This window comes from Entamoeba nuttalli (genome assembly GCF_000257125.1).
Source record: "Entamoeba nuttalli P19 unplaced genomic scaffold asmbl_4269, whole genome shotgun sequence".
NCBI classification, from domain to species: Eukaryota; Evosea; order Mastigamoebida; family Endamoebidae; genus Entamoeba; species Entamoeba nuttalli.
Genome location: NW_008576668.1, coordinates 1 through 10567, shown reverse-complemented (window position 1 = coordinate 10567; position 10567 = coordinate 1). Strand labels below are relative to the sequence as shown.

At 25.0% G+C, this 10567-nt stretch overlaps 7 protein-coding genes across 7 annotated transcripts; 3 read left to right on the top strand and 4 right to left on the bottom strand.

Annotated features, from left to right (window-relative positions):
- Window positions 1–107: 107 nt before the first annotated feature.
- ENU1_099050 (hypothetical protein) lies at window positions 108–769 on the bottom strand (the record flags this gene model as incomplete). The annotated part of the gene is made up of 3 exons (XM_008859259.1): window positions 108–455; window positions 502–586; window positions 636–769. 3 exons carry the CDS (start codon window positions 767–769, stop codon window positions 108–110), a joined length of 567 nt encoding a protein of 188 aa, XP_008857481.1.
- Window positions 770–1721: 952 nt separating this feature from the next.
- On the top strand, window positions 1722–2471 carry ENU1_099040 (hypothetical protein; the record flags this gene model as incomplete). The annotated part of the gene is made up of 1 exon (XM_008859258.1): window positions 1722–2471. One exon carries the CDS (start codon window positions 1722–1724, stop codon window positions 2469–2471), a length of 750 nt encoding a protein of 249 aa, XP_008857480.1.
- A 567-nt stretch (window positions 2472–3038) lies between these two features.
- On the top strand, window positions 3039–3833 carry ENU1_099030 (trans-2,3-enoyl-CoA reductase, putative; the record flags this gene model as incomplete). Its single annotated transcript, XM_008859257.1, has 1 exon — window positions 3039–3833. The coding sequence occupies one exon, from the start codon at window positions 3039–3041 to the stop codon at window positions 3831–3833; it is 795 nt and encodes a 264-aa protein (XP_008857479.1).
- A 688-nt stretch (window positions 3834–4521) lies between these two features.
- Window positions 4522–6042, bottom strand: ENU1_099020 (hypothetical protein; the record flags this gene model as incomplete). Its single annotated transcript, XM_008859256.1, has 1 exon — window positions 4522–6042. The coding sequence occupies one exon, from the start codon at window positions 6040–6042 to the stop codon at window positions 4522–4524; it is 1521 nt and encodes a 506-aa protein (XP_008857478.1).
- Window positions 6043–6397: 355 nt separating this feature from the next.
- Window positions 6398–8233, bottom strand: ENU1_099010 (AAA family ATPase, putative; the record flags this gene model as incomplete). The annotated part of the gene is made up of 1 exon (XM_008859255.1): window positions 6398–8233. The coding sequence occupies one exon, from the start codon at window positions 8231–8233 to the stop codon at window positions 6398–6400; it is 1836 nt and encodes a 611-aa protein (XP_008857477.1).
- Window positions 8234–8733: 500 nt separating this feature from the next.
- ENU1_099000 (hypothetical protein) lies at window positions 8734–9729 on the bottom strand (the record flags this gene model as incomplete). The annotated part of the gene is made up of 1 exon (XM_008859254.1): window positions 8734–9729. The coding sequence occupies one exon, from the start codon at window positions 9727–9729 to the stop codon at window positions 8734–8736; it is 996 nt and encodes a 331-aa protein (XP_008857476.1).
- A 131-nt stretch (window positions 9730–9860) lies between these two features.
- ENU1_098990 (hypothetical protein) lies at window positions 9861–10481 on the top strand (the record flags this gene model as incomplete). Its single annotated transcript, XM_008859253.1, has 1 exon — window positions 9861–10481. The coding sequence occupies one exon, from the start codon at window positions 9861–9863 to the stop codon at window positions 10479–10481; it is 621 nt and encodes a 206-aa protein (XP_008857475.1).
- Window positions 10482–10567: the final 86 nt, after the last annotated feature.

Below are 10567 nucleotides of genomic sequence, written 5' to 3'. Positions count from 1 at the left end.
GATGGTAATATAGCCATTTGGAAAGCTTAAATTCATTTGGATCATTTTTCTCTAATTTGTTTTATTAAAAGTAATCATTAAAAATTGTAATAAAAAAAGTAATGAATTTAATAAAGTACTACAATAAAGAAAGTAGTAAATATGATAAAAGTAAATAAGATTAATAAAAATGGTAAGTAAGTAAAAAGGATAGTTTTATTACTCACGTACTTAGCATCTTTAAATAATAACCAAAGAATAGACAATGTTCCCCAAGTTGTTTTATTTTTGTAAGCTATTTTATTTAATATATCAGCAACATGTTCATGACAGTTTTGAGTAACTAAGTTATGTGTTAATTTACTATATTTTATATTAATTTCTTCAATAGCATTTATATATTCATCACTACTAACATTTATATTTAATTCAACATATTTCTTTATTGAACCAAAACAAGTAGTTTGTCTTCTTCTCTATTTGTTATAAGTAAAATAAATGAAATAGATAAAAACATCAAACTCCAATAGAATATGATCCTTGGAAATCATAAACCCATCCATTAGGATCTGAAATAGCTGTATGTCCTAAACAAGGAACTAACCATCTATATATTAAAAATCAAAACTATCTTATTGAAAAAAATCAATACAAACGATAAAATAGGAATTGTTGACCAACATATACATAAAGGAAAATACTTAGATTCTGGGTTCACTTTTGTTGGAATAAAAGGGGTATCATCGTTCATAGTAATAGTTTGGTCGGTTGTATCGTTAACAATATCCATATTTTTTATTTGATAGTTCTATAAACAGAAAGATGCACTTCTTGAATTATGTAAGTGTAAAAAATATGAAACAAAAATAACAATAAATAATGATTATTTTTATCAAATTTGTTATTAAATATTTCAGCTTTTACTACTTTTTCAATACGGAATAATCTTGTTTCATTATTTCTTGAAAATTAAAAATATATTTTGTAATCAAATTTGTGAATAGTTTTGTTTCATTTCAAAACATCAATTTCTTTAAATGTTTTTGGGGAATGTACCTTTGTTCAATACAAGATTTCTTAAAATAGAATTTTGGTCCAGGTTAAATTTAGCATTTTTCCGGTGTTTTTATCTTGAAGAAGTGTTGACTCTTGAACCATTATTCTAATGGTTAAATAATTCTAATTTTTTTAGAAGATTCTAAGAATAATTATTTCAGAAATTTACAAACTCTTGCTTCTGAACTATAAACTAAATAAAAGTTATTTTCATTTTTTTAATATTTAATAGTAAAATAAATTAAAAAAAATACTTATTGAAAAATAGACATTTTTTCAATAGAAGCAAAAAACAGGAAAAAAAAACGAAGGTTTATAAGTTTTTTTTTTTAATTAAAAAAAAAATACATTCGTTGTTCTTATTTGACTAAGTAAAAAGGAGAAAAGTGATTAAGTCAAAAATAATGAAATTAAAAACAATAATTATAAATATTTATTGAAAAAGAATTAATAAATAAAAACAATTGAATAGAATTAAGAAAAATATGGGTTAATTTTTAAAAATACAGATAACTTCCTAATAAAAATAATTATCTTATGAAGAACTATGAATTTCGAATGGAAGTGTTGATTATATTTGGTTCATGATTTCGAAATTACTTAGATTTTATATTTGGTTGAACTCTGAAGTCATGTATGAAAACCCCCTGTTTTCATCTGAAAATTAATTGTCATTTGAATATATTATGCCTAAAGCTAATACTACCTCAACCAAACTTCAATCCATCAATAGAAATCGATCTGTTGATAGAGAAAGACTCTCTAATGCTTGTGTAATTGGGTTATTTGTTGTTCTTGGTAATTCCGTTACAGTCAAACTTCCATCAAAGAAATCAAAAAATACACTTGCGCATCTTTCTATTGCAAATGCTTTTATCAATGGAAAGGACATTAATGAACTTGTTCAAGAACAATATTCTTTCCCAAGTGTTTTAGATAAAAATAAAAGAAGAGATAAAGAGGTTGCTATTTTTAATGCTGTTTCTAAAGAAGTCGCAAGATTTCATTTTAAACTTGCTAAAAGAACAACTGCAGTTAAAACTCTTAAACTGAAGATATATAAGGAAATAGGTCCTTTCAATAAAAATGGTGTTACTTTATTTGGAACTAAAGTTACTTCAAGCTTAATGAATAGAAATCCTTGTGGAAGATGCTCCCAAAGAGCCTTTGTAGAATTAAAAGGATATGATGAAGAAATAGTAAATATTTTCCATTCTGTATGTAACAATCAAGAAAATGTTATTGAAAATTATATCGCAGATTATCCTGAATTATTTACAACAGACTTAAAACCAGAAATGGAATTTGATAAAAGAAGTGATGAAGTTGTTAGAAACACTCCTACTTTTGAAAGTTCATGTGTTAGAGGTGTGTTTAGACTTTCTAATGAAAACTTTTATTCAACTGAAACCGCTGATTGGTTTTGTACTGAATAACTTTTAAATTCCTTTTCATGTACATTGACTCTTCTGTTAAATTATTACCTTTTCTTTTTAAAAATAATATCTGCCTCTTGTACCCCCTTTTTTTAAATTTATTTATGGATTTTATTAATTATTTTTTCTTAATGTTGTTATCTTAAATACCGTTTAATATTTTTAGAAATGGAAGGAATAATAACAGATAATTGTTACGAATTGTTTTATTTATTTTTTGTTTAATAAAACAAAAAAAAACAAATTTTGTTAATTTAATTACCATTCTGAAAATATTATAAAAAGTTTGTAATAAAAAAATCAATGAAATTCCATTGAATAAACAACGAAAAATCGAAGAAAAAAAGATAATACCTTCGATTAAATAAGAAAAGAAAATTAATAATTACTATAATTAATATAGAATTAAATAAATCAAGGTTTTTATTCAAAAAAGAAAGATGATGAATTTTCTTGAAAAGAAGTATTTAATGAGATTAATTATAACTAAGGTTATCAATGGTTAAAATCATTTTTAATTCACAGCATTATTCTTTACCTATTTCTCTTAATAAAACAGTTAGAGAAATGAAAGTTGAAATAGAAGAACTTTGTAAGATTAAACCTTGTCAACAAAGAATATGGTATTATACAAAAGAAAATAAAAAAGTTATTCTTCTTGTTGACAAAACATTAACTGAGTGTGGAGTGAATGAAGAAACAGAATTAGAAATGAAAGACCTTGGAAGACAACTCCCATACAGATTTGTTTATCTTTTAGAATATATTGGCCCATTGGTACTGTACTTTATTCCATTCTTTATACTAAAATCCCTAAATAGAACAATTCTTTACCAACAATATATGGCATTATTTTTATGGGTTGTTCATTATTTAAAAAGAATATTAGAAACTATTTATGTTCATGAATTTGGAGATAATACAATGCCTTATAATAACGTTTTTAAGAATTGTACATATTATTGGGGTTTTGCCCTTGCTGTTTCTATTAATGTAAATCTTTTTTCAAGACAAGTTCCTGATTTATTTGTTTCTATTTGTGCTTGTGCTATGCTCATTTCAATTGTTTCAAATGGTTATTGTCATCTTCTTTTAAAATGGTTAAGACCACCAGGGACTCAAATAAGAGCTATTCCAAAAGGTTTCTTATTCGAGTATGTTTCTTGTCCTCATTATTTTTGTGAAATTATGACATGGGTCTTCTTTAACGCTTTGACTGGGTTTCCATTTTTTGGAGTTTTATTCTCACTGTGTGGTATTTACCAAATGAGGGAATGGGCTCTTCAAAAACATCAAAGGTATTATCGAGAGTTTCCTGATTATCCAAAGAACCGAACAGTATTAATTCCTTTCTTATATTAATTTAAATTATTAGGATATATTTCTTTGTTACTTCTTTTAGTTTTAATCTCAGTTGTAATAAAGTACAAAAAAAACAACATAGACTTAAACAACCACTAAGCACATCTACTTCTTTAAAATAAATAAAAAGATAAATATCAGAGCAAACAATATATTTTGAAATGAGTATATTCAACATTGAAATTACTTAAGATATTTATCTCAAATATCTTTTTGATAGGGTTGATTGTAAAAGGATGGATTATTATTTTATGATTTGATAAACAAATAAGAATTGAAGTAAATGTTTTGTATTTTTATCATGTACTAGTACAATTTATGTTACTAGTTTTAAAATCTTAGAAATAAGTTACAGAATAAATAAATTACAAGAATAAAACGTCTATCTAACTAATAATTTCAATTTCATTATTTATGAATCAACTATGCATTTTTAATTATGTGCTGTATTATTAATATACATAATTATTGATAGAGTTAAAAATATTAAAAATATTACATTAATGTTTTAAGTCACCTATTCAAAAATATAAAAATAAGTACTTCTTAAAAATATCAATAAAACATAATTATATCTTTTCTATTTTTATTTAAATAAGATAAGATAATAGAATAGATAAATAGAAAAAATTAAAGAGATAAAATAAATTAATCATTTAACAAGAATTATATTTATATAAAAAAAAGGTTATTTGACTATATTTAATATTACACTAGAACATCCTTTATATGATGCAACATTCTTCATTTTTACATTGTGAAGATGACCACTTAATCCTCTAAAGTACAAGATATTAGAAAGTATAATATTTTGAATTGAGCTTGTTTCGATATATAATTCTTCTTTATTAGTTCCATTAAGAATCAAATCACCAATACAAGAATCCTTAATTCTAATTTTTTTAGAATTTAATGTAGATAAATTAATGATGCATGTCTTATTGATGATTCCTTGAATTTCAAAAGAAAGATTGGTAATTTTAGTGATTCCAAAACACTCAAAAAAGATATTCTTATATTGTAGTTTTAATTTTTGTTTAGAACTAGACAAATCAATTTTAATAAGTTGTAATAAAGGTGTTACTATAAGAGAATCTTTTATACTATCATATCTAAATTTCAAATCAAAGATTTCTGTAGATGTTTGAACAATTGAAAGTGATTCCATTAAATCCATATTAATATATATCTTTCCAATCAAATTACCACATAAATCTAACTTTTTTAAATGAATAGAATTAATATCAAATTTACTTGAAGAAACACAAAAAAGTTGTTCTAAACGAGGAGGAAACAATATTTGAAAATTTAAATTTATTAATGACATATATTTTATCGGAGTTTTTGAGAAATCAAATATTTGTGAAGTCTTTTGAGTATTTTGGTTAATATTAAAAGTGATAGTTATTTTATAATTACATTGAGAAATAATTGAATGAACAGTGTCATCAATAGTTGTAGAAAGTGTTTCATTGAATGAACCAGAATTAATACAATAAACATTTTCGAAATTTTTTAATTGTTTAAATAGTTGTCCATCACTCCAACAAAATAATTTAATTTTAGAATCTAAACATAATGATTCTAATGAAATTGAATTATTAGAAAAACTTTCAGAGGAGTTAAAGTCATATTTTATTAATTTATCTTCAATTAATGAAATTGAACAATTAATGTGTTGTAAATGAAGGAATTGAAGAATAGAAAGAAATATTTGTTTAGATTGTTTTAATATTAATAATCTCAAAGACTTAATTTGTAATAATAATTGAAGATTTGGTTGATCAATAACACATTCAATACTAACAACTCTCAAATTTTTTACCCATATCAAATTTGAATTAAGTGAATTAAGTAATGTTGAATTTATTATGTTTATATTAATAATTTTTGAAAGAAATCTTTTATTCATAAATTGTTGTAAATATGATGAGTTTCTTATATTCTGAAAATCTATTAATTTTACTTTTGATAATATTGTTTTTGATATCTCATCATGAAATGAATTTACTCTTATTGTTTCAAGTTTTGGAAATAAATTAAAAATGTCATATATCGTTGTTTCTTTACTTAGTTTGTAAGGGTGATGATAAACACTTATAACTGCTTCTTTACATCTTTTAGAAATAAAACAAAATGTTTTAATGGTTTTGGTATTTATAAAATAAAATACAATATTCCTCAAAAATACATTCTCTAAATAACTCATTTTTCTTGTAATTTTTTGTAGTTCTTTTTTACTTTCAATATCAAAAGAAAATCCTTTGAAACTTATTTTTTTTTTTTTAAAAAAAAAGAAATAATAAAAATTAATATTTTTTAAGTTATTGTTTGTTTTTCAAATTAAATTGAATAACCATTGATTTAAGTAATAACCAAAAACAAAATAATTTTCTATTCTCATTTTCTTTATAATAAAAATACAAAAATCTCTTTTTTAGTATGAAAAACAAAAATTAAACTAAAGATATTTTTTGTGATAGAATCAACCTCCATGTTAAATGAAATTGTATTACATAAAATAATAAAGCTAAATAACACAAAATCTCCTGATTAGGCAATACTTAATTATTAACAATTTGAGTTATTTCTTTTTTATCTTTGCAATAATCAACATCAAAATTTCTAAATTGATAACTTCGTTGAACTTGTACAGAACTTAAATCATTTTCTTCTGCTTTCATTATAATATCATCTTTATTAATAGGTTTAACAAAACGGTCATAAAAAACTAACTTTGTGTTAATCAGTTTTTCTGGGAGATAAGTTTGATCTAAAACTTCATTATAATTTGGTGGATATTTATAACCAACAGAATATCCCATCTTCTCCATTAATGAAGTAGGTGCATTTCTGATATGAAGTGGGACAGGTAATGACCCTGTCTGTTTTATAATTTCTTCGGTATATTTCATTGTTTCAAAAACCGCACATGACTTTGGTGCTCTGGCTAAATATAAAGCACATTCATATAATGCAGTGTCTGATTCTGGGTATCCTAAAGAAGAAACAATTTGAAATGTTTTAACTGCAATATTTAATGCTTCTACATCTGCAAGTCCAATATCTTCACTAGATATTTTAATCATTCTTCTTACTATGTACTTTGGATTTTCTCCCATTTCTATCAATCGTTGTAACCAATATATTGTTGCCTCTTCATCTGAATGAGTAATGCTTTTTTGAAAAGCAGTTAAAACCTTAAAATGATCTTCTCCTTGATTTTTAGGTTGGTAAATATTTCTTTGTAAGTAATTTTCAATAAGTTTATACGTTAAAATATATTTTTTCTCTACTTTTTTAATCTCTAACCTTTCATTTGGTTTAGCTATTTCTTTTATATGAGAATCACTATTTTCATTAAAAATATCTCCTTCTGTTTGAGTTATGTCTTTTGGTTCAGGTTGAACCATAACAACATCACTAATCTCATCAGAAATAGTTATGACAGAGTCTGTTTTGTCTATTATCTCTTTCTCAATTTCTTCTGTTTTTTGTTTTTCGTTTTTGTTATCAATAATAGAGACAATTTTTCCATTAATTCTTAATACTTTAATCTCTCCTTTCTTAACCTTTTCTTCTAACTCTCTTACCTCAATGTCTATTCCACCTTTTTCATTTATTTCATTTTTTAAAACCTTTTCACTCATGAGGTTAAAATGAACAAATACTTTTTCTAAGGTATTTAATGCACTTCTTGCATCTCCATCAGAAATAGCTGCAATAAAATGAAGTCCTTCATTGTCAATATCAATTTTCGAATAACAATATTCCTCGTCAATAGCCTTTCTCATTATTTTAACAACATCTTCATCAGTTAATTTCTTTAATGTTACAAGTTGGCAACGACTCATTAACGCATTATTTAATTCAAACGATGGATTTTCAGTAGTTGCACCTATAAGAATAATAGTCCCACTTTCTATAGCAGGTAAAAATGTGTCTTGCTGCAACCTATTTAAACTATGGATTTCATCAAGAAATAAAATGGTATTTATTCCCATACGTTTCCTGTGTTTAGCATCATTAAGCACTTTCTTAAAATCCTCTTTTTTACTTGTGGCAGCAGACATAGAAATAAATGTAGACCTACTGTTATTTTTAATAATACCTGCAATTGTGGTTTTGCCACAACCAGGTGGTCCATAGAGAATAGTAGATTGAATCTTATCATTTTTAATCATAGTATTAAAAGGTGTCCCAATTGCAAGAATATCCTCTTGTCCAATTATATCTTCTAAGTTTTTTGGTCGTTGTTTTTCAGCCAATGGGATATAAATTTGTTTAATCCCTTGAGGAGACTTTTCTTGTTGATCCTCTAAACCATTAGTTGTAGTTGGTTCTTTCTTTTGTTTAGGAAGAAAGAATTGATCAAGTGAATTTGGTTTATTTCTAAACATTATATATTGACAAAATAAAAAAGATTTTAAATAAAAAATTCATAAAACTCAATTTAATTGTTCCAAATACCTCCACACTCGATAAACTACCTCTACAGGAATATTTTTTAATTCTATCAACATTTCTTTTTTAAAACTAACACCAACCAACACACTTTGTTGATAACTTCCAATAATCCCAAACACTATTTTTTGTTCTTGCTCAGTCAATTGTTGAATACGTTCGTTGATACGAGAGATTAATCCATCACCCATAGAGTCATGAAGTTCAACAAATCTTGTGCGTTGTTCTATTTCATTGTTAATAAGCATTTTTCTATTCTCTTCTTCCATAAAGAAATACTTTTTTTAATTTCTTTATAGTTTATTTTACATAAAAATAAATTATTTTATCATTTAATTAATAAGAAACTAGAACTTAATACAAAACAACATTAATCTTTTTACTCTTTTACTCTCTTATATAACAAAAAATAAAACATGAACTGTATTAGACTCTATTAAAGTTTTGGTAATATGTTTTTATTTATAACAATCCCATTGGCTCTAAGGTAAGTTGACGATAAATCATATCTAAATTCTTTTTCATTAAGGGAGATAAATAGATAATGATATTCCTTTGCTGGAAGTGTTGATTTAACAGAATCAAATTCTAAGAAACGATTTGTAATGTCATCTTTTCTTCCAACAACAATAAAATTACAACCCATACTTGCAATAACTTGCATTGCCTTTTTTAAATTAATTTCACTATTTTGATAATACCTCTTATTGAGAATTCTAACAGCAGTGTCTAATCCAACAACAAATGTACCTCCAGGGTAAGTCTTGCACTTATCAATATAAAGTGAAGTATTTGAAATACTTACTTTATATTTACCAGCAACTTGTGAAGCCCTAATAAAGACATTAGTTAAAGAGGTGACTGATTTGTCTTCACTTCTCTGTGAAATATCTAAAATAATAGGTCGATGATTAAACCTCATTGACATATATTCAATAATCTTCTTGTGTGCTTTATGAAATGGATTAAATGTTCCACAATAAACAATTGGACATTGAGGGATGGAGTGAGTGATTGATCCATTCAATTCAATACAAAACACCCCATTATTATTTTTGAAGAACGAGTCAACGTAATTAATGTAATGAATTTGTAGTGAGGCAAGAGCAATATTACCAGTTGGAGTTTCTGGTAATTTTTGAAATGTAGTTAGTAAAATGTCAAGTTGATTTAATACATTTGGTCCTTCAGCATATAATAAACGAATAGGATCTCTAATGGCAATGGCATTTGATGAAATACAAACCCCAATATAAGTTGTATTAGATGGGTATGAGAGTAATGGTACTAATCCTCTTGAGGCTTCCAAACAAACATCCTTAACCTGTATGTTTTCTATTTTAACAGGGACAATTATAGAAGGAATATGACTTAGTACATGAAGTAAATTAATAGAATAATCAACACAAATAGAGGCGTTAATATAGTTCATAGTTATGAATAATTGAAATTATATCTTAAAAAGATAATTTTTTGTTATTTATTTTTGTTTAAATTAATGTTTTTCAAAAAGTTTTTAAGAAAAAAAAGAATAAAACAAAAAACTGATTAAACTCTCTTACAATGAAGGCAACACAATACATTGTAATTCGTGCTTTATTTCATTTATTAATTGTTCCATATCTTCTTGCTATATTTGGTCATCCTACAAAAGGAGAAAGAGGAGTTGAACCACAGTATGAGCCATTGTTGGAATATATATTATTCGGAGTCACAAATGTTATTGTCCAACCTTTACTAACATACGTTGTATTAAATAAAATTAAACCAAACTCGTATTCGCTGATTGAACAAATATTATCTGTTATTATTGGTGTTATTGTATCAATGATTTCATTTTTTATTTTTAAGCCAAAGCTTCTAAGTCATACACTTCAAACAATAATGTGCTCTTTGGGGTTCGGTGTATATTCAAGCCCACTTATACTTCTTGCTTATAAACAAACTCTTAAACAAAAAGAAGAATATCATTTCTTGTTTATTCCTTCGATGATAGTGTTATTATCTATCATTATTTCTGCAATATGTGGATCATTAGATACGCCATATAACTGGAAGTATTTCCCTACTCCAGCGTTTTATGCATATGTTGCAAGTAATTTTATTGCTGATGCATATTGCTTTGTCTATCAATATTATAATGAAGTAGTATCTGAACAGAGTGTTGATAAAAAAACTAGATAATTCATTATTTTAATAAATTATTATGTTTAAAAGAATTATAACATTAATTTATATAGCAATATACAAAAGAAACAAAATCAATATTT